This window comes from Lepidochelys kempii, chromosome 11 (genome assembly GCF_965140265.1).
Source record: "Lepidochelys kempii isolate rLepKem1 chromosome 11, rLepKem1.hap2, whole genome shotgun sequence".
Classification (NCBI taxonomy): Eukaryota; Metazoa; Chordata; order Testudines; family Cheloniidae; genus Lepidochelys; species Lepidochelys kempii.
This window is the reverse complement of record NC_133266.1, coordinates 40106130-40133937: the sequence shown is the minus strand read 5'-3', so window position 1 is coordinate 40133937 and position 27808 is coordinate 40106130. Positions and strand designations below refer to the sequence as shown.

General features: G+C 37.0%; 1 protein-coding gene across 7 annotated transcripts in view; it reads right to left on the bottom strand.

Moving 5' to 3' along the window:
* The window catches only part of DYNC1I2 (dynein cytoplasmic 1 intermediate chain 2), a 43110-nt gene that overhangs the window by 12418 nt on the left and 2884 nt on the right, over window positions 1–27808 (bottom strand). For 4 of the 7 annotated variants that reach the window (XM_073305829.1, XM_073305828.1, XM_073305830.1 and 1 more), the window contains 4 exons: window positions 26069–26183; window positions 14771–14915; window positions 11162–11221; window positions 9664–9779 (listed from right to left, as the gene is read on the bottom strand). In XM_073305829.1, coding sequence (XP_073161930.1) covers window positions 9664–9779; window positions 11162–11221; window positions 14771–14915; window positions 26069–26183 — 436 coding nt within the window. The remainder of the gene's footprint in view (window positions 1–9663; window positions 9780–11161; window positions 11222–14770; window positions 14916–26068; window positions 26184–27808) is intronic. The other 3 variants (XM_073305825.1, XM_073305826.1, XM_073305831.1) reach the window with 3 other exon arrangements.

Genomic DNA, 27808 nt, shown 5'->3' with positions numbered 1-27808 from the left:
AGATGACCTTCTCTACTTCAGCCTCCCCTCTGTTCATTACTGACAACTTTATCTGCTGGGTGTTTATACCATTTAAGTTAGCAATACATCTGATACAATTTCTAGTTTTTTTTAAAAATGCTAACCTTTTTTCCCCCCAAAAAGACGAAGATAAAGCAGTCAAAACTTTAAAAACTGCACAGGATCATGAAGACTGGAAACGGGTCTGTATGTCACATCAATTTATTGATGAATATTCATTACAATATTCTAAGTGGTTAACTCCATGTTTTTTCCTGACAGGGGATCTAAGGTTATAAACTAAGCAGTAAAGAGTGCATAAAAGTAGCAGTTACTTTTAAAGTGACAAATCTCTTGTCAATGAATGCTAAAACCAGAGTTAATGAACCACTGAATTTTTACTTTGAGTTAACATCAAAATTGTGATGTATTTTGGTGAGATGGAAAGAAAAGCAGTGCTGTAAATTAGTCTGCACCTAGCAGTAACGCTATAGAGTGAAGTTCCAGTTGTCTGAGTAATCTGTTGCTGAGTAGGTTAATCAAAGTTAAATCATCTGTGAAATGGGTGGCTTTTGTTAAGATGAAGTTGTCTTCCTATTAAGTTTTCCTTCTGTATTTCATTGTATATTTATAGCATGTACTGGGAACTAAAGGCATATATAAAACTAAACTATTTCTTAAAGAGTACAGTTGGAATATATAAATACTATGCGTGGTGTTGTTTGTATTGCTGTAGCACCCAGAGGCCTTACATGCAGATGTTAAATATATTTAAAACCTGAGTTAAAATGATCAGTCTTAACCAAATAATATTTTGATCATACAAGTTTTATGCATTTTTTTAAACTAATAATTAAGCAGTTATAAGTCACCAATAACAAATTACAAATACTTAGTGCGGAGCTAATACAGCAATATTGTCTTTAGTTAACAAATAATTACATATGACTTGCACAAATGCACTTTACTGTACAGAGACTGCAAATACATTAATTTTATAATCTACAAGAGTAAGGAATACAATAATTGTAAATTAAGAGGTTCCCAGTTTTTAAGTATATTACACATCAAAAGTGTCCCATCTATGCAATAAATTATTGAAATAAGCCAAGTCCATCTGGTTCTGAGGAAATACATTACTAAATAATGTCCCAAGCAGAAACTGAGTGTAATTCTTTGCTAATTTTCACATTTATACAGATCTTCTGTTGATTTTCATGTTTATAATACTTACCTGTTCACATATACCTTTTTCTCTTTGTGTCTTTCTCCCCAGACTCCTGTATATTATACTTATTAGTGCAATACTCTATTCTACTGCTTATCAGCAATTCACTCATAGGAAATCACTCTGAATTCCCTAACAAACATGAACTGCAAAACTTTCAGGGAGTGTGTCAGCCTGCACACTTCCCCCATTTACTTTCTGAATGTAGGGTGAGTTTTTACTTCAACATCAAACTTGTGATGTATTTTGGAGAGATGGAATGAAAGGCGGTGCTGTAAGTTAGCCTATACCTAGAAATAAATACTAGAATGTGAAGTTCCAGTTGTCTGAGTAATCTGAAAGGAAGATGTTATAAGAGAGATGGTTATAGAGAAAAACTGTCACCTGACTTCTTACTAGACATCCTACGTTCAATCCTCTGCTGTATTGGAGTACCTTTGGCACAAACAACTAAGGGGAAGCCAACATGGTGCTTTGCCATCTTTCCGTCTCCCCAAATCATGGGCCTGTCCAGAGGCTGACCTGGCACAACAACTAAGTCCAGCCTAAAGACTGGACTAACTTTCTCTGGCTACCACTAACAGCCCCTGCATTAAGGTTAAGGTCATCTGAGCACACCGTGCTCCAGATATATGCCCTCTGATGGGAGCAAGGAAAGCCAAAATTGGCTGGCTACCTCAACTATAGATTAGCCGAGGATTCCCTCACAGCAGGGGAATCCTCAGCTGCTCCTTTCAGCTTTACAGTCACTTTGTAATGCTCTGATACAGCACAGTAGAGTAGAACCTCAGAGTTACACACACCTTGGGAATGGAGGTTGTTTGTAACTCTGAAACGTTCGTAACTCTGAACAAAACGTTATGGTTGTTATCTCAAAAGTTTACAACTGAACATTGACTTAATATGGCTTTGAAACTTTACTATGCAGACGAAAAATGCTACCTTTAACTATCTTAATTTAAATGAAACAAGCACTGAAACAGTTTCCTAAGCTTGTCAAATCTTTTTCTTTTTAAGTTTCCCTTTATTTTTTTAGTAGTTTACGTTTAACACAGTACTGTACTGCATTTGCCTCTGCTGCTGACTGACTGCATACTTCTGGTTCCAAATGAGGTGTGTGGTTGACCGGTTAGTTCATAACACTTAGGTTCTACTGTATCTAGTTTTAAGAATTTGTTTTATGCCGGTTACGCAGGGTCGAGGCCTGTGTATATACACACACAATTTAAACATTTAACAATAAATGAGCCACATCCTACCTTTTGTCTAACAGAATCAGTGTTTCTCAAACCCTGGTCCATAAGTGCTTCCATGACAAAGGTGCAACGTGGCATTTAAAACAAGAGGTGGGCCTCCTATCCCAGAAAGCATCCATTAACAATGAGCCAGTGTTTAAGCAGAATTCCCTTGGATGCCTATTCCTGTTTGCATTACACATGAATCATATCAAGTCTTTGTCAGGTGTCCCTGGTATTAAAATTCTTTCATGATCAAATTTGCTGACACCATAAAAATTGATGGGTAGCAAATCACAAGAGGACAGCCCAAAACTATAAAATGACCCAGATAGATTAGATTAGTTCAGTGGCAATTATAGGCAACGGGCAGATTTAGTACAAAGGAATGAATGAATTCAATACTCTACATTATGGAAAGGTAACAAAAACAAAATAAGGAGAGAATGTTACCAAGACAACATACGTGTTGCATTGGAACAAGTTTATTTTAATCTCATCTCCTTTATGTTGTTCTAATACTACTTTAGGTTATCAATCATTATAGCTACTGCATAGGTGTGGGATTAGCACTGGCGGGGGGGGGGGGGGGGGGGGGAGAGAAGACCATCCATAAGAGAAGATCTGGCTGAAGAAACAGTCCACAAATATGAAAAAATTGTGAATTACTGCAATATTAGTCTAAAATGTGCTTTTTCATTATCTTTTAAAAAATGTTTTAAAACAGATTTATTTGACCTACATCATAAAGCTGGATTAGTTTTTGACCACCACAGGAAGGCTACTCTAGCGCCAAGGTCCCGGACTGAGCAAATTCAAGAACATTAAGGCCCTCCATTGAGAATGTCTGGCTGCCTCTCCCCAATGGTTATCTATTATTTGTATTACCATAGCACCAAGGACTCCTACCATGGATCAGGACCCCACTGTGTTAGGTGCTGTGTTTGCTTCCTTCTAGACTATACTCTTTACACAGAGACTAGGAGTACTTTGTGGACACACAAAATCTTCAAGTGGTAGGTGCAACCTGAAGAAAGGTTTAGTAAACTTCCTTTATAAGTCTGTTTTGTACTCTGGAATTCTGCTTATGTTTTAGCATTTATTGAATTTACTTCATTTTAGGACCAAGAATTAAGAAAAGAAGGTACTCTGCTGTGTTGCTGGGAGCATGTATGAAAAACTGTGGCAAAACATTCATTAATGAATCTCTTAAAAGACTATTTATTTCATCCTAGTCACAAAATTGAAAAAACACATGTTGAGAGCTATGCTTATATTGTTCTAGTGTGTCAGATGAAAAGCAAAAGAGAACGATTTCCAATCTCTCCAAGACACTGAGTTTCTCATCACTATTTTAAGGAACTCAGAGGTCATAATACAGCTATACAACAATAGGTGAACAATTGTCATGCCTTCCATTGCCTGCAGCTACAACACATCCGGCTTGGATGTGGTCACATTTCATAAACACAGGCCTCCTATAACAGAAGTGAGATAGATGAGGCCAGCTAGTGCTTGGAGGAAAGACTTTCAAGCAAAATGGAACATGGTCAAAAAAGTCATGATTCAGTATGTGACACTTTTCCATCTGAATCAGTACTGGACCAAGTGTGGGGGCATGACATAAGGAGGCACTGTACTGACTTGCAGATGAAATGTAAAGTCAAGATCCTCATTTAGCCCCTATATCTTAGAACAATAACTACCGAACTGGAATTGTCGACCTACCTAAATCCTCCTATAGGATAGGGTCGTCTTAATTTCTGGTCTTAATTTCCATACTGGGCAGTGTTCAGAGAAGTGCCCCCTTTTCGACCTATTTCACTGAGGGTTAAGTGATCTGTACAATTTCAAGTTTGATGTTCAAATGAAAGACACTAATTATTATTAAAACTCAGGTCAACCATTTTATCAACCTTCACACCCCACCAGCGTGCTTAAAGAGGAGAAATGAGGCTTCAGACATTCTGAAAGGACCTGAGATTGTAAGTCATCCACAGAAAAGGTATGCGACTTCAAATTATATGTACAAACAAGGACCACTGGCCAAAACACACGATAAAACACTTACAGCTAAAAAATACAGACACCATGCTGTATACGTAGCACATAGACAAGTACAGAGAATAAGGCTGAATGAACTGTCTCTGGTTGCTTGACTTTCACAACCTTTCCTGCCAAAGTCAAGCACCTAGGGAAGAGCTGGGGGAGTCCAGTAAGGCTGCCTCTTTCCTCTTTTTTGGGGTGAGGAGGAGGCATGGGCAGCAGAGAGTTTGAGAGAAAGGAAACATGTTAAATGGAGTTCCAAAATTGTTTTAAACTACACTTTTTAGGATGTCATAATTGAGAAATGCTGTGTCTAATTCACCACACATTTTATAGAAAAAAATTGACCTCCGCTCTGGATCTAACCTGCTAATTTTCATTTGTGGATTTTTGAGGGAACTGCCAAAATTAGGATTATAAATGGAAATTCAGTTGCAACCCTAACTCTGAAGTGACTGCCTCTGACTGTATAGTCAGATCTTCTAATACAGACATAGTTTGAGTATACAGATGAAGGAGATTCCAATACACATTCTCATCATCATGGTTCCCTGTATACAGAACATTTTGTTAGTCTATGTAATATCAAGTTACCCTATGTTAAACAGAACAAGCTTCAAGTATACTTCTTAGTCTTGCTACTTAGTTTAAACACTATGAACTAGAAATTCCATAACTAAATACCGCCTAGAGATTAAATGTGATAATTGAAAAGATATACATGAACTAAAGGTGCTCCATTCTCACCAAACTCACACAACTCATGCGTACATATTTGCCTGTATCCTCTTAGATATTTTAGATAGGAAAAAACTATGACCATAGCATCCCACATTTCAAGACTCCAGTTTGCTGTGGCAATTTCACTTTCTGACTGTAGTATTATTTGTAGTCCCCATATTAAAGAGGCGGGAACATAATTCCCAGTTATTTATTAAAGATGTATTTGGAAAGAAGTCGTATAAAAAAGACATTCAGGCTTCAAAGCAAATTTATCAGTCCCATTTCTTAATACAAGTGTCAAGTCACTTTTGAGAGATGCACATTCACAATACCAGTAGATTTAACAATACAATTAAAGCAGTAGTTCTCAAGCGAACAGGAAGCAAGGAACTTTTAAGTTTGCTTGCACCCACCCATCCTAGTTTATAGTGTCCAAGGGAGGGTTCTGGTAATCACCAGTGGGAGGCAGACAGTTCACAGTCACTTTCCTGAACTAAAGCTCTTTAACTACAGCATATCTGTTGAGAGTAAAACTAACAAGGATCATGCAATCTCAGGCAATTTCACACACAGCAGGCATTGTAAGTAAAGCACTTCAGCACACAACCCATGTGCTAACTCTCCACCTTCCAGTGAGAATCTGAAAAAGGGAAGAAAATGAGAGGGGGTGGGAAAAAAGAGGCAAAGCAAAAGAGAAAGACTAACATGGAAGGAAGAAAGACGGAAGACAATGAGAACTTTGGTAGCTCACTTGCTTTTTTGACATAGTTATATGGGTTATTACAGTTTATAGGTAAAATTGCCTTGATAGATTAAAAGTAACATAGGGCAATTTTTCCCCTGGAACTGTGATCTACTCCCTGGGACTATGTTCCATGAGCCAGAAGCTATTTGGAAATAATGAGACAAAATGGGCGAGGTAATATCTTGCATTGGACCAACTTCTGTTGGAGAGAGAGATGAGCTTTCAAGCTTACACAGACCTGAGGAAGTTCTCTGTGTAAGCTTGAAAGCTCATCTCTCTCTCCAACAGAAGTTGGTCCAATGCAAGATATTACCTCGCCCACCTTGTGTCGTTAATATCCCAGGACCAACACGGCTACAACACTGCATATCACAATAGAAATAATGAAACAACCAAGAATCTCACACTTAATATTTGCAGTCTTTCCATTAGGAAATGCTGTTTTCCAAAAGTATGGACTTTCCCAAAGTTGCATGAAAAGGGAGCCTGATGTAGAAGGTGTCAACACAGAAGTTATTTCTGTCACCAAAAACACATTTAAATGAATATTGTCAATTTAAATACACTTTTGTCCAATATTTTTACCTACTATTTTTATATATAAACAAAATTAGTATAGCTGAAAGAAAAAAAATCTTTTCTGTAACCTATTCGTTTACTTTGCATATAGTCAGGTTTCACTGTTTGTGTGGATCTCATAGCAATAGGGAAGAGAAAAACATCTGTAAAAATTGAAAAGAGTGACTATAAAACCACCAAAACATGCAGAGGAATTAAGGGGCAGTTGTAGCACTTGAAACTATTTTAAGTCGGTTTTAAATTCACTACATTTCAAGATAGCATTCTTCCTTTAGAATGTTTCAAGTTTAATCTTTGAAAAACCTGAACTGCCTTTTTCTAGACTATATTAGAAGGTAACCAGTTGTACTTCCAATGCATGTTCCATCACACTGTCTCATTCAGTGGTCTAGATATACAAATGGATGGAAGGAGCAGTATTGCATAGTTATGCTACAGGGAGCTTCCTAGGCAAAGGAGTGGTTATTTTCAGGAAAGTCAATGAGGGTACAGAATTTGAGAGTTAAGTCATCTTTAATCCTCTAAAAATGTATGTTACGGGACTTAAGATGGATTTTCAGGTTTAACTCTGAGTTCAATGTATCCAGTTCCCCTTTTGTCACTTAAGTTGCCAGTTTTAAAACACCCCTCCCCACCCAAATTTCTAAAATAAAATTGTATACAAATCACTCTGAAATACTAAAGCTTGTTTGAGCACAGGTAACCAGAAAATCATGAATTCTAATCCAAGTATTCATGGTTTTGGAGGCAAGAGAGAATAGAATAAATTACTTAACCTCTGACTCAATCTCCCCATCTATAAAACAGGAATATCTACTTACTGCTTGAACATCTTATGAGGATTATTAGTAAAATACTTGGATGAAGAATGCAATCCAAGAGATAAAATTTCATCTGTTCATTAATTTTCCCTCAGCCTATGCAAAATTTGCAGCAACACCATGTTAAAGAGAGACACACTCAACCCTTAGCAGACTTACTTTTAGAACTCTCAAAAAAGTAAACTCTCCTACATACAGTTTCTGCATAAACTCCTATTTTTTTTCCAGACAAGATTCTTTAAGGAAAAGTTGTTCCATCACTGAAAAATTCTGAGATGCCACCCAGCTGTGATCACACCAAAACAGTGAATTACATGATGCCACGAAAGTGGAGGAGAGTTTGAAAACTGACAGCAGACACCATGCCCAACGCAATACACGTAGAATGTGAATGCACACCTATATGGCTCTTGCTACTGTAAGCTCTTAGAGGCAGAATTGAGACGACCTCATAAATAAAGAACAGTTAAAGTGGAAATCAGCATTTTCATGAACTAGTGAGTTCCTGAAGAACAATGTGATTCCTCTGATGTCACTACTGATGTACCCTTGAAAAGCAAGCATTCAGCTTCCATTTTTGCCAGTGCTCCAAGTAGACGCCACCATTCAAAAACTGAAAAGAAACTACAGAAAAGCCTTTGAACTGGTAAGTATTTTTAAAAACCCTCACATATGAAGGGATAGAAAGCTTGTTCACAAGAGAATGGATTTGCCTGTGATCTGTAGGCAATATATTGAATATTCAATAAATACGTTTTATTGAAATATTAGTACATATTTCAGTTTGTCAGATAAATAAAAATAAATACTAGGTCTATATATATTTTTGTGGGGAAATAAAACAAACCATTTAAATACAGGGAAAAAATCCGCTTCTACTCTAGTTTATCAAGTTTAGAAACCTGCTCTCTTAGGTGTTTGGAACGTATATTGGATTCCCTTACATGAGGCAAAACAGGGGAAAAGAAAGAAAAGCTCTTTTTCAACAGAGAGGTAGTAGTACTGTGACTTGCTTTTTCTCATTTCTCTTCTATAGAGGTGTGCTTCTAATATAAGTGGCTTCAACATAAACCACTGCCAAATGTTTAAAAAGTACTGATGCAAGCTAGAGTGCTATACATTCTGCATCAAACCTTTTCAGACAATATGCTTGTGATTCTTAAATGAAAAGATTTAAGAACTAAATCCTGTAAAATATAAATTTAACAGAATAAATGAACACATTGCCCATAGCTTTTATCTATATTTGAGAAGATGCCAGAAAATTAAACACAAACCCCAACAAAGCTAGGAAATACAAAATTGGAAGTTGAAATTCTAGGCCCTCAATTTATGTTCTCATAGTGAACTTCTCATCAGAGATCAGGCAGGAAGTCACACTGAACAATTCAGTGTTTTTGTGATATGAACTAAGGACTAGGCAAAGACCAAATATTGTCATTTGTGATCGAATTCCCAGGTCTCTAAAGTTTAACAGCAAGTGAATTAACCCACTGAATCTTCTTTAAAAAAATCTCTTTCCTGCAAAGACAGCGAGTTACAACTGAAGCTTTAACTTAGAAATTTCCAACTCTTTTCAGTTTGTGCCATAAGCTGAGTCAAATATGTGATTAGCATATGCAACTCCTATTTTCATCAATGGAATTTTGATCAATGATTAATGGCAGTCTGTGTCCCAACACATAAAAATCAATTTATAAAAATAAGAGTCTTTGAGAGTGGCATCACTAGCAGTTGACAGAAAAATGCCACCTTCAAAGACTCTTATTTTTATAAATTGATTTTTATGTGTTGGGACACAGACTGCCATTAATCACTGATCAAAATTCCATTGATGAGAATAGGAGTTGCATATGCTAATCACATATTTGACTCTTAGCTTAAGAAAACATAAGCCTTCAAATAAACTGATTTTGTTACGTTAATGTGCATGGAACACATTCTACATTGCTTAAACATCAGGAAGTCTACAAATAAATGTAGTAAATCTTCTAGAAAACTGTGTATTTGGGAGAGGAAAATACGAGTGCTTAATAGGTTTCCTTTAATTAATTACAAGATGCAGGATGACATTCTTTAAAAAGACGTGTATGGACTCAAGACATTACCAGTCATCCCTCAGATCAATTTACACTTAACTATGTCCAGCTCTGAAACACTATTTATTTTGTAAAATATTAAACATCAAATAGAAATGACTGATCTCCATCTGTCCTTCTAGAATAGTCTTGGTACATTTTAATAACCAGAAAAATACATGTAATAGTAGTATAAGTTAACATTCACCTTCCTTTGGTTGAGTCATAACTGGTGTTTGAGTCTCCTTCGTGTATGTAACAATTTCTCGGGGAGGAAAGTCAACTTGTGTAATTTTAGCCATTCCAAGTTTAATAGGTCCACGTCTAAATAAAATGAACAGAGACATCAGAACAATTGATATTTTTAATACAATCATGATTAAGTTATAAGGCGTTTCAGATTGCAAGGCATCATCTCACTCCACACTCTAAAAATCAAGTTTAAATCCAAAGGATGCTATCATCTGAAAAATGCTATATATGTTAGTGATATGCTATCTTTATTTTTTAAAAAGGTGTCTGGCTTATACACACAGACTAGAAGAAAAAGAAAAAAGGCAAAGATATCTGGATTTCTTGATTTCACACGAAGTGTTTTTCAAGGCTTGCTAAATCTTAGTGTATGACAAAGCTCTTTTTCACTGGCTAAAGGGTCCATTTTACAAACCAAACTCATGTGAGCACTACCATTGTTTTCCTGCTCACATGAAAGATATTTGCAGGACCAGGGTTCCAAGATTGCATAGCTTGCAAAATTGTTTAATTATTTCTGCAATTAATGACTGTTTGCCAGTCCATTTAATTATGTTGGCCATTTCCTTAGCTCTCCCAAACCTATTATTTAGGACTTAGAACTGTAAGTCTGTTCCCAAACAGTAGTATAATATCCTGGAACGGAATACTAAAGAACTTAAAGATAAAGATTTAACAAGAAAAATTGAGAGAACAAGATCTCATTTACAATACTGACATGGACAAAATGGGTCTAACTGCAACACACACAAGCACACTATATATAAATATATATATATATTGCAAGTTAGACCCACCTCAGGTGAACTTTTATGTAAAAACCCCTATTAACTTCAATTTGTATATTAATCACTAGTCCAATAATCCAGCAATAAAAAGCAGTATATGAATATTAATCTTTCCATCATCTTCTCCCACACTTAAAAAAATTCATTACAGACTAAACAGGCTCAAGGAAAAATTCTAACATTCTTTCTTTAATTTTTGGAAGGCAAACAATTCTATAACATGATGTGGGTCTTAATGAAAAAGCTTACAATTTATAATGGACTTCATGATACATTAGCCACAAAACAATAAGTTCCCATCTTTTCTTATACTAGACACATTTTATATATATTTAAAATGTGTAGTTATTTTATTTCAATAGAATGACATTTTATAGTTTGTCTTGCCAAGAAAAAAAAAGATGTAGATAAAAAGTTAAAAGACTGAAACATATTGCTGGAAAAATGATAAACTTGCAATCACAGTAAGACTGAAATTGCCTACTATAAGCCAGTTGCACTAAACCCAGGGAGAGCATGAACTTTGATTACTTTCAGAACTTGTGTTCCCTTAATAGTAACTTAAAGTTCATTTTTTAAAAAAAAGAGCTCTCATATTGGAGTATATATATAAAAATTGTATATTTATAAATACACAAAAGAGGGAATATAAAATCTATGAAATACCCCAGATCGGAATCAGAGTGGAGCTGAAGAACTGATGGATCAGTATCCCAATGCAGCGTCCTGATACCGTAGGTTGAACAACCATGCAGCATTAGCAAAAGAGGCCAGAGATTAGTGAAGCAAATACACACTATGAAATGTTAAAGCTACTGTAAGTTTACAGTTTTTTCATTGTTCAAAGGAAACAAAATATCAGTTAGTGGAAATTCAGTGAATGTTCAATGCTACAATACATGCAATAAGTATAAAACAGTTAAACACAAACATACAATTCAGAGCAATTAGAGACATTCAATTCTTTCAGAGATGGGAAATTAAAGCATTGCAGAATCGCTGACAAAAGTAGCCTAAATGAAAGCCAAATGAATAAAAATCCATTTGAAACAGCTTAGGAACTGTTAAACTTTAAACTTCATTTTAAAGCTATACAAATTTGGTTATGTCATACGAAGTCACGTTTGTTAATGTACTGCAATCTTGCCCAAAGCATTAAATATGTGCAGGAAATTGTCATATTGGTAAAGGAAATGAGTCAACACACAAACTTTTTGGTAGAGAAGCAAAATGCGTTTCCACTGGGATACAGAACTGCTAGAGTTTCCAAGATGTGACACTGCTGTAATTATGGGTTAAGCACTGCCTTGGGCTTACAAATGTCATCCGATTTAAAGCCAATTTAAGATATTCAGTATCGTAGAAAACAGTGGGCTTTATATTAAAACGTTTCAAAATAGTGAGTATTCAGCACAGTACATAGGAATAAGAAGGGGAATGGATCTGTTACAGGTCACTTATATAAAATAGGACCTTCTTTATAGTTTAGTCTTGCCTGGAGGGGGGAGGGAAATCTACTTCATCCAGTATTGGTGTCTACTTCTAACTCTACCAGGGCACAAAGAAGCAATTTCAAACAAACATACGTGAAATATTAGCAGCAGAACATCTGCTTTTAGTAAGCTTGTATATGCTACCATACTTTGTAGAGAATTTTACTATTATTTTGTATCAGAAGCTTAAAAATAAAGAACATGTAATATGTTTGTATGCTAGATCAATAAAAGGTTTTTCCATATGATTATTTTAGGAAGACTGAAGTTATTTTCCAGTGTAACTGGAGAGTTCCTAGAAAGATGTAAAGTTGCTCCCAATAGTTTAATACAGTGTGGTAAAAATATTAAATTAAAATTTATGTATCTTTAATTATGTACTAGGTTGTTCTAGTTGCAAGTTTTGGTAAAAAAGGCATGAACCTTTCATTAATGATTTAGTTAGAAATGCAAAGCCCTGAATTTTTATTCTGAATGTTCCTGAGAAACATAGGGAGTGGGGAAGAGAGGCAGAAGATCTGCAATAAACACAGCAACTTGAGGATGAGAAGAAGCACGTATGCAAAATGGTTTACTGATGAAAAGGACAGGAGAAGCAGTCAGGTAAACTGATAGCAGCAGTGGACATAGGGCTTGAACAGTGGTTTACTGCTTATCAGGTAGTTAAGAAATGCAGCTGTGTGCCAACCACCATAAGGGAGAGGTAAAAATGCAAAGGAGATGCTAAGCTAACCAGGAAGACAATCTTTGTAAACTGAGTTGCTGCATAAGAGAAGCACTGTGATCATGTGATCACATAGCTGTTCAACATGCAACTGAAGTGGAATGTTGGGATTAAAGGGTTAAAAACATGGAGAAAAAAAATAGAAGGATCAGTTTTACATTTTCAGATCAGTATCAAACTTTTAGAACTACATTCCAAAAGATGATGTGTAATGATATGGGCACATTGATGGGCCTCTGAAACTGGTTAACTCCTTAACATGGTTTCTAGAGGCGATCATACTAAACTATTCCTGCAGAATGATTTTCCAAATTCAAGATTTTTTGAATACCAGTGTGTCTCACCAAGAGTCCATATGTACTAATATACTATACATAGAGGCAGATATTTTAGTACTTTAAATTATCTGAAAGTATTGTCTGGTGGTTGGCTCTTCTGACTCCCAATGTAATGCTCAAAATTATATTCTTTTTCTACCACTGACTCACTATTTGATCATCAGCAAATTAGGTTGTTTATCTATACCTCAGTTCCCTCACCTGCAACATGGGAAAACTGCTGTACTGTACTTCCAAACTCTGTAAATTGCTGTTAATCCTAACATGTAGGGCACACTGAGATATATGGATGAAATTATAGAAGTGCACGGTATTATTTTCTCTCAGTTTTCAAGCACCTGTGCCTACTCTACATTTATGTGACATGCATTTATGTAACTGCACGTGCAGAATACACAATGGTGAGGACTATAATATTTTCATTAGTTAGAGATGAATTCACCATAAAATGTACATGTGAAGTTTGTTTCATGTCAAACATGTTTCATACTCGCTTCACCATTAAATATTACACATGAATGGAATTTAATCTTCAAATATTTTAGATTAAAATAATGTTAGCAGAGAATAACCCTCCCACCCAATGGATTATGATACAAACGATCCACAGATTTCATGTCACATGTGAACTGTACTACTTAAAATCTGGTTGTTACTAAATGAAAGACTAATATTACTGGATATTTTATTACATCAAAAGTGGGCTTTATCCATGCAGACTGAATGAAATATTAAACACAAAGTAGCATTCAAGAGGCATAGTGTCCACGAACAGCCAGGAAAGCAATGTGTCTCCATGTTAGTGATCTTTTACATTCTCCTAATTTTGGTCATGGCTCATTTTTTAGCAACAACCTAAACTTTTGTTTATGCCACTAACTGGTTATGAAAATAATCTTTTTTTTTTTTTAAACACAGTTAGGATGGTGGGAATAGCAACATTTTAAACTATACATAATGGGGCTCAAGCACTCATTCTTCACAGCATGGGGTATGCAAAATATGGGAATGACACATCAGCCACAACACAAGCATTTGGAAGACATGAATATGTGCATCCTATAAATATTATAGCAAACATCTTATTTAAACTTCTTCAAAAAGGAGCAAAACTCATGTACAAGCACACACAAAGAAATCTAGAAGATTATGTTTTAACAAGTTATTCCATAATATAAACATATAGTGTGATAAGTTAAAAAACATATTTGATAGCAGCATAATACCTTAATCTCTTTGCCAATTAATAGATTTTCTGAGCAAATTATTATGAGAATTTACCTACTATCTGAAGAAAGTGCACATATGACAGTGAAAACATCCCTTTGATATAACATTCTCTTTCCTCCCAGCCACTTTAAACTATCGGTCCATTAGAAACAAACATATCTGATTCATCTTAAAATTAAAAAGAAATTCAAAGTTTCATTTCACATTTTATTTGCAGCTTCAGTATTTAAATAAAATACATTCCAAGAAAATTATCTGAATCAGAGGATAAAATGGTTTTACATAATCACTAGAGTAAAAAACATTAATTGCTTTAGAACAAGAGATGTTATGTGGTTTATCTTAAAAGGACTTAGACATATAAAATTTGACTTAGACGTTTACAAATTTTAAGTTAACACTAACTCAATATTATTTTAAAGCACTTCTCAACCTACAAACATATCTAACGTCATTTTAACAATCTAATGTTTTAAGAAAGTTACCATACCTAGATCCAACAGCACCATCACCAGAGTCTTGGCTTCCAGCCTCACTTGGAGTACTCACAGATTTGGAAGATGGAGACATAGGAGGAGGGACTAAATAGTGAAACAGACAGGTATCCGCTGTTACTACTCGTAGAGGTTGCACAGCTTAGGATGTTTCCAAATTAATTTAACATGAAGTATTAAAAAAAAGTGATGGCAAACAAAAAATACGTGGATGAAAATGAATAGTAGAAAGAGAGGGGAAAAGACAATGTTAACATTTCATGCTGGACACTCATGCAACTCTTTGGCATTTAATGTACCTGGGATTTTATATATATTAAACAACAAAAACAAACAAACAAAAAAAGACGCACCCAGGAGAAAATGACTGGTGAATCTTTTTTAAAAAAAGATCTCAGTTTCTACAAAATGCTGCCACCAACTTTCAAAGGAGACAATTTTCCTTACAATTTGTCATTTCCAAATAAGTTCAAGACATTTGTTAGTATAGCATTAAGAACTGTTTTCATGGATTAAACAGATCATAAAATGCACTATTTAAATTCTACTAAATTTGCCTTTGCTTCAGTTACAACTGCAACAATTTGCCATACAATAAGTTTTAACCTGTACTGTTGTTGTTTTATCGGATAATAGTAATTAACACTTCCTTTAGACACAAGAATAGCTGCTATCCTGAAGCTGTTTTTTAATTAAATATAATGATGTTATATTTAAAATATATATCTCCTTTAAAAGTTTCAAGCATTTTGGGCGAAGACTGTAAACAAAATTTAAAAAGCAATGTGCTTTTGGGAACTGATGCATAATGAAGAGTGACATCATGCAATTTAAATACCACGCAAAACTGTGTTTCCCCACTCTAGAAATTATGATTTGTAAGAATGGCCTAACCCATCTTTATACCTTTTTGACAGCCTAATAATGCCTCAAAGTTCTTTGCACCTTCTATTTTTCAGTAACAGACACCCAAAGCCATGGTTCTCCCCTAAACTGGGAGTTAAAAAAAAACAAAACAAACCAACCACCAAAAAAAACAACAACCAAAAAACTAACCACCAAAAAACAAAACTCCCCCTTTGCTCCCAAAACAGGGAAAAATTACAGGTAGAGTTGGTAGATAGCTCTTTTTACAGGTATAATTTTACTGGGTAAAAAGAAAAGGAGTACTTGTGGCACCTTAGAGACTAACCAATTTATTTGAGCATGAGCTTTCTGGGTAGTCACTGCCATCTGCTGGATAATTTATAGAATGACTGCCTACAACCCTCTATTCTAGTACAGCATGATTTTATCACTAACTTGTTCAATTAAAAAAAAGGTAATTAACATAAAAACAGACAAACATGAATGAAAACTTTTTCTGCTTTTATTAAATTAAACAGTTAACTCCTGAAAACAGAGCTAAGGGATTATAATGCCCAGACTATCAATTTAGCTCAGACTGTGTCAAATACATGGCCTTGAAAAATATGTCACGGACCACGAAATCAATTCTCCCCTGTGAAATCTAGCTATTGGAGGGGGTGAAGAGGGGCAGGACTGAGGGTGGAGGCTCCTACCATAAATCGAGCTCCAGCTGCTAGTCCTGGCAGGACTGGGGAGGGATGGTATTGCCTCTTCCCCTGCACAGCTGCTGGGGGGTGAGAGAGTCAGCCAACCCCTTTTTGGGTCAGGACCCCCACGAATACACCACCACAAAATTTTGGGTCTAAACATCTGAAACCATAAAATTGACTAAATTTTAAATTCCTATGATTATGAAATTGACCAAAATGAACCGTGAATTCGGTAGAGGCCCTAAAAATGTGCAATCTAGTGATTGAGCTCTAACTAATAGATATAAAATATCAAACACTGAACTATGACATTAAATATCAGAGCCAAATCTAAAAATACTTATGTAAACTACAACTTAAAATTGTATGTATTTATTCTCCAAAGCAGAGCAGCTCTTCCCCACACTCCCTCCAAAAAAATCCAAAGGAAGAAAAGATGAGGACAAATGACTGACTTTCCAGGATTTCTTTTGCCCCAGGAAGCAGCTGCTTACTGTACACAACTTCATAGATCACGAAAGAATCAGATACAGAAAAGGTAAGAGCAGCAATAAAAAACCCCCACCAAAACATGACATAACTGTTCCCTGAACAGGGGGCTGCAAACAGCGGAGTCTGAGAGGGATATACCCTGCTGAAAGAGCAAACACTAATTCTTGGGGTAAGTGAGTTTGTTTCTGTTTGGTTTTTCTTTTGGCTTGCTTAAAGTTTACAGCGTGGTCTATATGGGACTGTGTGTTTGGGGATTGTGTGGGAGTGGGGACCAGAGGCCTGCTAACTGAGTGTGCATTAGCAAGGCTCTAGCCTCCTGTCCCTTGATCCTGAATCACCTTTGATCACCCTTCCCCTGTGCGTTAACGAGGGGGCATGGGTCAAAAAGGCCACATTGCCAATGCCTACACTGCTCCTGTGTCCAGACAGAGGACCCAGTCATGGATGACTCTATGGTGTGGATTTGCAGAGACTGTGACCTGTAGTCCCCATCACAGAAAGCCAGGCTAGAAAGGTCATCCAGTGTGAGAGTTTCCTACTGGTAGAATCCCTCAGGGAGCAGGTGGGAAAGCTACAGGAGGAGGTGGCTAGGTTGAAAATGATTGAAAATATACACATGGAGACCTCCAAGACTGAGGAAGCAATCCATGTGGGGAGGCCAGCAGTAGCACCACCAGGGGAGGAGGAGTGCCTTAATAGGCAGGAAGCTGGATGCTGGCTACTTCTGCTCCCAACCCACCTTCAATAGAGGCCACAAAAACCCCCTCAAAACTAGTTTTCTACCCTGGCAATGAGGAATCTCCCCTAAAGGCGGCACAGGAGAAGCCACATATCCCCAAGGCTGGAAGAAATGTGGCCACCAGTCCTGAGAGAAAACCACCTGCTGGTAAGATATAACCATGGGCAGATCAGACGTGACTACAGGCCTCTGGAGGTGAGGGAGAGGGAGCTGGGGGCACAGGTGGCGGTGTCATCAATCCTTCTGGTCAAGGGTAGGGACCGAGGCAGAGAGAGAGATAGACACATCCTGGGATGAATGCAAAGCCATTCGGTCACAGTGTTGCCAGGAGTGCTTTGACTTCCCTGACCATGGGATGCTGTTCCAAGAAGAAGGGACTGCTGAGAGGAGAGAGGATCTATCTATCAAGGAAGGGAAAGAGCATCTGGCTGGCTAACCTACAGAGGAGGGCTTTAAACTACATTCAAAGGGACCAGGAAACAAAAATCCACAGGTAAATCCAAAACATGGAGATCTGGATGAAGGGTCAGAATCTGGGGGGAACATAGGAAATCATAGGAGGGGAAATCTAATCAACATCTTAGATACCTGTACATTAATGCAAGTAGTATGGGGAATAAAAAAACTAAAAATACTAGTGAATAACCACAATTACAACATACTTGGTATCACAGAGACTTAGTGGGATAATTCATGTGACTGGAATATCAGTATAAAAGGGTACAGCTTGTTCAGGAAGCACAGGCAGGGACAAAAGGGAGGAGGGGTTGCTTTGTACATGAAAGATGTATATACTTGCATTAAGACTGAGACAGAAGTGGGAGGCAGACCTGTTGAAAGTCTCCGAATAAAGATAAAAGGGGTAAAAAACAAGGATGATGTCCTAGTATGAGTCTACTATAGACCATCTAACCAGGAAGAAGAGTTGGAAGAGGCTTTTTTTAAAGTAACAAAATCATCCAAAGCACAGGATGTGGATCTTCAACCTGCCAGACATCTGTTGGGAAAATAATACAGCAGGGCACAGATTATCTGACAAGTTCTTGGAATGCAATGGAGACAACTTTTTATTACAGATGGTGGTGAAAGAGACTAGAAAGAAGAAGTTATTTAAGATTTAATTCTGACAAATATGAAGGAGAATTTGAAGGTGGAAGACAGCTTGGGTGAACATGATCATGAAATGATCCACCTTGATTATCACTACAAAAGGTTTTTTTGTTTTTTCCCCCTCTCCTGCTGGTTAACAGCTCACCTTAAGTGATTACTCTCGTTACAGTGTATATGGTAACACCCATTGTATATAAACCTCCCCACTGTATTTTCTACTGAACGCGTCCGATGAAGTGAGCTGTAGCTCAGGAAAGCTTATGCTGAAATAAATTTGTTAGTGTCTAAGGTGCCACAAGTACTCCTTTTCTTTTTGCGGATAGACTAACACGGCTGCTACTCTGAAACTTTTTTTTATTTCAGTTTTTCACCAAAAGAGCTAACATAGGGAACATAAGTGTAAATGAGCTAGGATCTGTGGAGGATGGGAGAGATCCCAGAGGACTGAAAAACGGCAAATATAGTACATATTTTTCGAAAGAGGAATAAAGACAACCTAGGGTATTCTAGACCAGTCAGCTTTACTTCGGTACCTGGAAAGTTAATGGAGCAAATAAACAGTTTGTAAGCACTTAGTTACCACCGTTATTTTCTTCTAACAGTCAACATGGATTTGTCAAGAACAAATCATGTCAAACCAACCCAATATCCTTCTTTGACAGAAGCCTTGTGGATATAGAATGGAAGCAGTAAATGTGATATATCTCAACTTTAGTAAAGTTTTTGGTACTGTCTCGCATGATGTTTTCATAAGCAAAATAAGGAAATATAGCCTAGGTGAACCTGCTGTAAGGCGAGTGCACAACTGTTTGGAAAATGATAGTGTAGTTATCAATGGTTCAATCAAGCCAGAAGGGCATAAAGAGAGGGGTCCCTTACGGATCTGTCCTGAAAGCAGTTCTGTTCAGTATCTTCATAAATTATTTGGATAATGGCAGAGAGAGTACACTTGTAAAGTTTACAGATGATACTAAGCTGGAAGGAGTTGCAAGTGGTTTGAAGGACAGTATTAGAATTCAAAATGATCTTGACAAACTGGATAAATGGTGTGAAATAAATAGGACAAATGCAAAGTGCAACATTGTCATAAATATAAAAGGAAAGGGAAATATAAAGGAAATATAAAGGAAGGAAAGGGTAACCACTTTTCTGTATACAGTGCATTAAAATCCCTCCTGGCCAGAGGCAAAATCCTTTCACCTGTAAAGGGTTAAGAAGCTAAGGTAACCTAGCTGGCACCTGACCCAAAATGGCCAATGAGGGGACAAGATTCTTTCAAATCGGGGGGGGGGGGGGAAGGTTTGGTCTGTCTGTGTGATGCTTTTGCTGGGAACAGATCAGGAATGCAAGCCTTACAACTCCTGTAAAGTTAGTATGTAATCTAGCCAGAAAATGCATTAGATTTTCTTTTGTTTAATGGCTTGTAAAATAAGCTGTGCTGGAGGGAATGTGTATTCCTGTTTTTGTGTCTTTTTGTAACTTAAGGTTTTGCCTAGAGGGATTCTCTGTGTTTTGAATCTGATTACCCTGTAAGGTATTTACCATCCTGATTTTACAGCAGTGATTCTTTTATCTTTTCTTTAATTAAAATTCTTTTTAAGAACTTGATTGATTTTTCATTGTCTTAAGATCCAAGGGTTTGGGTCTGTGTTCACCTGTACCAACTGGTGAGGATTCTTATTCTTATTCCTTCCCCAGGAAAGGGGGGTGTTGGGCTTCGGGGGATATTTTGGGGGAAGACGTCTCCAAGTGGTCTCTTTGTTTAAAACTCTTGGTGGTGGCAGTTTACTGTTCAAGGACAAGGCCAAGCTTGTACCGTGGGGAAGTTTTTAACCTAAGCTGGTAAGAATAAGCTTAGGGGGTCTTTCATGCAGGTCCCCACATCTGTACCCTAGAGTTCAGAGTGGAGAAGGAACCTTGACAAACATGCAGGAAGTAATTTTTCGAACAACTGCACAAATACAAAATGGGAAACAATTGCCTAGGAAGTACTGCAGAAAAGGATCGGGGGAGGGGGTTATAGTAGACTGATCACAAGTTAAATGAGAGTCAACAATGTAATATTGTTGCAAAAAAAGTGAACATCATTCTGGGATATATTAGAAGGAGTGTTGCAGGGAAGAGATGACAAGTAATTCTTCCACTCTGCTCAGCACTGATAAGGCCTCAGCTGGAGTACTGTGTCCAGATCTGGCTACCACACTTCAAGAAAGAAGTGGACACATTGGAGAAAATCCAAAGGAGAGCAACAAAAATGATTAAAGGTCTAGAAAATGTGATCCACATGGAAAGATTGCAAAAATTGGGTTTGCTTAGTCTGGAGAAGAGAAGACCAGGGGAAGGGGGAGGCATGATAAGTCTTCATGAAAAAGTTTGTTATAAATGGGAGAGTGAAAAATTGTTCTCATCCACTGAGGACAGGACAAGAAATAATTGGGCTTAAAATTGCAGCAAGGGATATTTAGGTTCGATGTTAGGAAAAACTTCCTTAGAGTAAGGGTAGTTAAGCACTAGAACAAATTATCTAAGGAAGTTGTGGAATCTCCATCATTCAAGATTTTTAAGAACAGGTCAGACAAATACTTGTCAGGGATAGCCTAGATAATACTTAGTGCTCTCTCAGTGCAGGGGACTGGACTAGATGACCTATCGAGGTCCCTTCCAGTCCCACGTTTCTCTGATTCTATAATCACTGCCATGAAAGTAATTAACCAATGAAAACAATCATTTGAAGGTTCCCTGGTTTTCTACACCAAATTTTGCCCCAATTTATATATGATGCAACCCTGTTAGAGACATTGAAACTACATGGAGTGAGAGTCAGGACAGATTTTAGAGTAACAGCCGTGTTAGTCTGTATTCGCAAAAAGAAAAGGAGTACTTGTGGCACCTTAGAGACTAACCAATTTATTTGAGCATGAGCTTTCGTGAGCTACAGCTCACTTCATCGGATGCATACCGTGGAAACTGCAGCAGACTTTATATACACACACAGAGAATATGAAACAATACCTCCTTGACCCGCTAATATACACTAAAGTTAAAATGCTTTTTTCTTTTTAGGAATCTCTTGTTCAACAGAAGACCACACAAGTGTTTAATGAAAATTCTATCTTTATTAAATCCTCTTTGCACCAGAATTATTATTTTTTAAAGAGACAGCACTATATAGGTGGAAAGGAAAGACTAGTGTCAACGTGAGTACCTACTCTATGCCTCCTAGTTTATTTGCATTTGTATGAAGTTTCCATTTTTTTAAAAAACAACTGTTATATACAGCATAGCTGAGTGATTTATCTGTAGTACAATGTGTATATGCTAAAGAAATAGATTCTCATTACCAAAGTAAATGGCAGATCTAATCCAGGGTTTTGGAAAATAATTCTTATTTCTGATGTTCTGCCTATTAAAAAAACCCCTAAAGTTGCTCCTCCCGCAAAATGCTTTTCTTGCAGTGGAAATTACATTTAGAACTGTCCAATACATGTATGATAAAAGCAGATCTAAAATATTGTAATATGAGTAGAAAACAGACTAAAATTAGGCAAAATGTTAAAGGAATTGACAAGAACTAGTCCTTTTAAACTTATTTACCAAAAGGCAACTTGTAGTAGCCTATCACTTACTTATAGTAGGCATATATATCTAGTAAACAGATTTTCAGGTAAAACCATGATTTACTACATCATCTTCTACAGTACTTAATATTTGTAGTATTGATTATGAATAAAGATGCAGTGAAGAGGTTTGAGGCCTAATCTCTTTAGGCTCTGTTACTAGACTAAAACTTGCACACTCTTCCTAGTTAAGAAGTGGGCTAGTGGGAAGAGCAGATCAGAGGACTGTTGAGAAAAAGATTTGTGCACAGGATCCTTATGATAAGCACAAAGAATGTATTATTTCTAGATCATTCTCAAGTTTAGTCTGCGATACTGCAATGCCCCCTTGTGGAGCATGTCATTTCCAAGAAGGCAGTCTTCTCCTTGGTGGGGACAATGTCTATTTAATGCATATGTAATTATCTTACAAGACTGTCCAAATAAGGATGCTTAATTTTGGTTGTTAGAAGATAAAATTTTAATGATTTCTTGAAGCAGTTTTGTGTTTCACTAAGTAAGTATTGTTAGATGTTCAGCTGCATGTGTGTTCTCCCTGTGTGTTGCCCTAGCTCTACGCAGACAGACGGCATAGCAGACCTCGAGCAAACTGTCCAATAACCACAAGATCCGTTAAGGTACGAAGGCACCAGGCCAGGTTTATTGCAGAAAAAGCACAGCAATAACACCTGGCAGACTCTACGAGGATAGTAAGACATGTATGCCCATGACATAGCTCTGTGAATGGCAGGACTTTCCATTCCTTCCTTGGCTGGACCAAGATACTCTCTCAGGGCATGTCTACACTTACCTCTGGAGCAATCGATCCAGCGGGGGTCGATTTATCATTCCTAGTGATGACGCGATAAATCAACTGCCGAGCGCTCTCCCATCGACTCCAGTACTCCACCGGCATGAGAAGTGTAGGCGGAGTCGACAGGGGAGCGTCAGCAGTCAACCTACCAGAGAAGACACTGCAGTAAGTCGACCTAAGTACGTCAGCTTCAGCTAAGTGGTGTAACTTAGATCGATGCCCCAGAGTGTAGACCGATACAAACAAATTACATAAAAATGCAAATTACAAATGCCCCTGTGAGATAGATAGTTACTGCCCCCAACGTGGCTAGTTATCACCTATCTCCTTGTACATGTTGGTTCGATTAAAACATCTCTATTTATCACTCTGTTATCCTGACCTTATCTTTTAGGAGGGGGGTCAGCATGTTCCTTATTCTTGGAAAATATTTTTGTACCATCCTTGATACCGGGATATTTTGGTACCACTCTTCTGAAATGTGTTTGCATACGGACTCTGTGCCTAGCACTTCTTAGAAATGTGTGTTTCTGCAATATCAGCCCTATTCTTGCCCGATTCTGTGAACTTGCAAGCAGGCAAAGCCTGATGTTTGCTCACAGCCTAACTTTTGCTAACTTTGCGTTATATTAGCAAAAGCTTGCCCACTACTTTAGCTCAGGCCTCTAACACAAGGGCTTATATCTCAGGCTCTCTTCCTACTACAAGTATATCTTCTTACATCAGGGATATGGTGGTATTTAAGAAAACGTGGATCAGAGGATGAGTTCTTAAAAGTGAAATCCCATATTCTATCATTAAGGCAATATCTAATATAGGAAAACCACTTTACTGGAAGTCTACAGAAAGGAAAAACTATCAATACGTGTTTACTTTATACATTTTTCCAATACCACTCTTTCCTTTGAAGAAACTTAATTTAACCTGAGTTAGAGCTTGATCAAAGCTACTGCTTGAAGTTAAATATAGCCACTGAAAGGGAGTGTTCTCCACTGTCACATGCAAACAAGGTCCAGGCTTTGGACAAATGGTTCCCTACCTGAAGAGTACCAATTTTGTTAGGGCATGGTTTTTCAGACAATTTTCCATTAACAGTTATACCTTATAAACCCATTTCTTTCAGAGAGATGTACCAGTTCATGGCTTTCAGACTTTCACAGACAGCTAGTAAGCATATGCTTGTGGACTTCTGAAAGAGTCTTTCATATTATTTCAGCAGAACTATCAAACCATCATTTCTCCTGAATGGAAATGTCCTAAATTTTAGTCTACCAAAAATACACAGAGAGGAATAGATAATTTGTAACATATTGTACTGCTAAAGACGCCAAAACACTGAATGGCAGGCACAGAGAAAGATACTCAAACATCTGTGGAGTACAATTGCCAGAGTAATGATTTAAGGGCAGGATTCTAGGGCAGGATTCTACCCTCACAAGCCATTGTAGGTCATTGCTGAAGTTTATGGAATAAGAATATTTTTAATGGTATCCCCATGGTCACTTTCAAAATACACAGGGATTGTTTCAAGACCAGATGCAACAGGGTTGTCAGCGAAGGATCATGTCCATAATGGAAAAGCAACTACCACACTGCTTCATACTTGCAAGACAAGATTCACAGTGAAAGCCCAAATCAAAAGGATAACTTGAAATCCTGGGTGCTCAAAAACTAGTGATGAGAGAAGTGTCTGAGATATAGGATGGAGTTTAAAAATACTTCTCCAGTCTGATTTTTTTTTCAGAAAGATATGACTAAGGAAAACCAAAGTCTGAGCAATCAGACATACCTGATATACAAGCCTATCCAAGAATGGGGTAGGAGCTGAGGCTAAAACAGGGAAAGAACAAGTTAAGAACAAGTATATTTTCCTAGACAGTTAAAACTTACATTTGACCTTGCTGTTACCCCCACTATTGGAAGTGAAAGCACCTTTAGGCCTGACAGAAGACTGCTGTGGATTTTAACACTCTGTTCTGGTAACATTTAACAGCATAAACAGAAATGTGTACATGTAAGAAATTACAGAATAATCACGTTAGTGTTGCATATGTGTAAGAAATTGCAGAGTAATCAAGATAATAACTAAAAAGCTAGAAGAGACCGGTCTGCTTTAAAACTAAACTTGTACGGACAGGGAAGAGAGTTAACATGGCAATGAGAAATTAGTACATATGTATAAGAAAATATAACCAGAAGTTATAAATAAGTTTGTGTGATGAAGGGAGACTGCTGTATTGTTTGGTGCTGGAGGATACTGATGAGATCGTCCTAATGAACTTCACTTGTAACTGATCACTACTCCGTTTTTTCTTAATAAATATTTGTTAGACCCATCGGCTGATTAAGTGAACCTCAATCCAACACCCATAAGATTGTGTTGGTGGGAGGGGGAAGTAGTAGAAACAGAACAAATGCACAGACTGATACATTACTGATAATGTATAGTAATTAAGGTCAGCGATTGTGGAGAAGTGGAAAATCGCTAGCCAAAACCCTGCCTGTTGACAGAGGACAAAATACCAATGTGCTGTTCAGGGAAAATAGGAGGAAAACAAAAATGTATGTTATTTAATGCAGACCAAAACAGATTCCCAATAATTCACTTTTGTTTATGCTCTGAAGAAATCTTACTTTTGACATATACTCCTCAATTTTATGTACCAAAGATACTTTAAATTTAGATCCCAGTTCTCAGAGATGGTCTTAAATATTGAGCAGATTTGCAGAGTTCAACATTTTACTCACAATATTTTGTAAAAGAAGAGACATCGAGCATTTAATTGTGTGCACTGAGGCACATCATTTAGGATTGACACTTATGACAAATGGTGAACTATGCAGGACAAATTGTGCCAAAGACAAGAGACAGAAGCAGGCTAGAACCACTGAGTCAGTCATTTAATTTTCATGCTTTTAATACAAGTGCTACATTCTTAATGTAGGATACGAGGGATGAAACAGTTAACTGGTACTATTCTTACCTATAGGAGAATCTGGTGTTAATCCCATGCTTTGAAGCAATGCTTCAGCTTCTCTTCTTTTCTTTTCAAGATCAGACTCTTCTTGTACAGGAAGAGCTTCCTTCTTCTGATCAGTCTAAAAAAATTTCAGGAACAGACTTAACCTTTATGAGACAGTATATAGTTGGTATAAAACATTTTGTGGTTTCATGTGTGAGAAAACATTTAGGTTTTTTTCCAGTATTCATTAACATCATGAGCAGAACTTGGAAAAGTCTGATCTAGAAATCCTGAAGCTCCTTTTGCAGGGAAAGTCAAAGAGCTCTATGTTCCTTAATGAGATAATGGTCTGGAAAACCTCTCGAATGGCAGTAACTGTTATAAAGAAAAATACTATGGGTTTGGGACAGCAAGGAGACAGACAGAAGCTTGGCCAATGGTGTGACAGGACACTCTGCCCGATATGGCAAATATTTACAAGCTTACTAATTAGGAGAATATATAGATCATATGCTAGCGGGCATGAACATATTTAGAACCACTTCTCTGTAGGTGTGTACATGGGCTGCTTAGATTTTCTATACAATCACATACGTTTCACAAAATGAAAGAAAGGGAAGGGTGAAATAACTATATTACTCTCTGTCTTTACGCAAAAACACAACTGATGGATGCAATGTACAGTTTAAGTTAAGTTGTTTCTTGCAACACTCCACAAAACAAAAGGAAAAATCAAGTGATCAAATGCTTCAGCATATTATTCAAAATAATAACCAAAAGATTGTTTGGGCCAAGGGAATTTTAGGATTAAAGTACACTCAGCTCCCAACAACATCACTTCAGACTAAAAATTAAATGAACTATCCTCCAACTGGTCACTGAAAAAAGTCTACAATAACTGATGTTCTAGAGAGAGAGATCCATAACACTTCATTAAGTTTAAACAAATAAGTCTATGTCTACTACTTATTAACTTGAAGAAATATGACTCAAATTCAAGTTGCTCATACCATACAATAAATTTATCTCAATCACATAATTAGAGTACGATCATTGGCACTTTATAAAAAAAGAACAACAGTGACAAAGATAAACCAGTCATTCAACCGGAATCCTTCGTATAGGTGGAAAAACCTAGATAAGTCAATTTTCTCACTATGTTTATGGTTAAAGATAAATGCCTACTCCTCTCTTGGATACACATAATATTTCCAAACCATTGTATGATTTCTCCTAAATCAAGGAGTTCCCAAATATTATAACAAGCCCCCGATGATGTGCTATCTGTATTATACATGATTCCTGGAAAGTGCAAACTGTCAATACACTTTTCTGTGATCACTGGGACATGAATTATATTGCAAGATATTTCTCTGTCTTTTCTTTACATATGAATCATGCTTCTGGCATGTTCAGTAACGTGCTGTTTTAAGATTCTTAACAGCTCATAACTTAAGTGCAGAAAAGACATGAACGAAGGCCTCAGTTCAGCAAAGCATTTAAACATGCTTAATTTCAAGCACATGCTTAAGTGCTTTGTTGAACGTGTGCCAATGTGCAGCAGAAGTCTCTAGAGTATAACTGCCAACTGTGCACTTAAGCAATTGCTTGGATTTCTTTTGACTGATTATTAATTCTATCTTCCAACATGCAGAGTAGGTGGCTTTGACCTGATTACTGTTTTGACTTGAAAATGCAGGTTGAAGATTAGAGTTGGCTAATGGCACAATATTCTACTTGGCCACCGACAGCACTGATAGT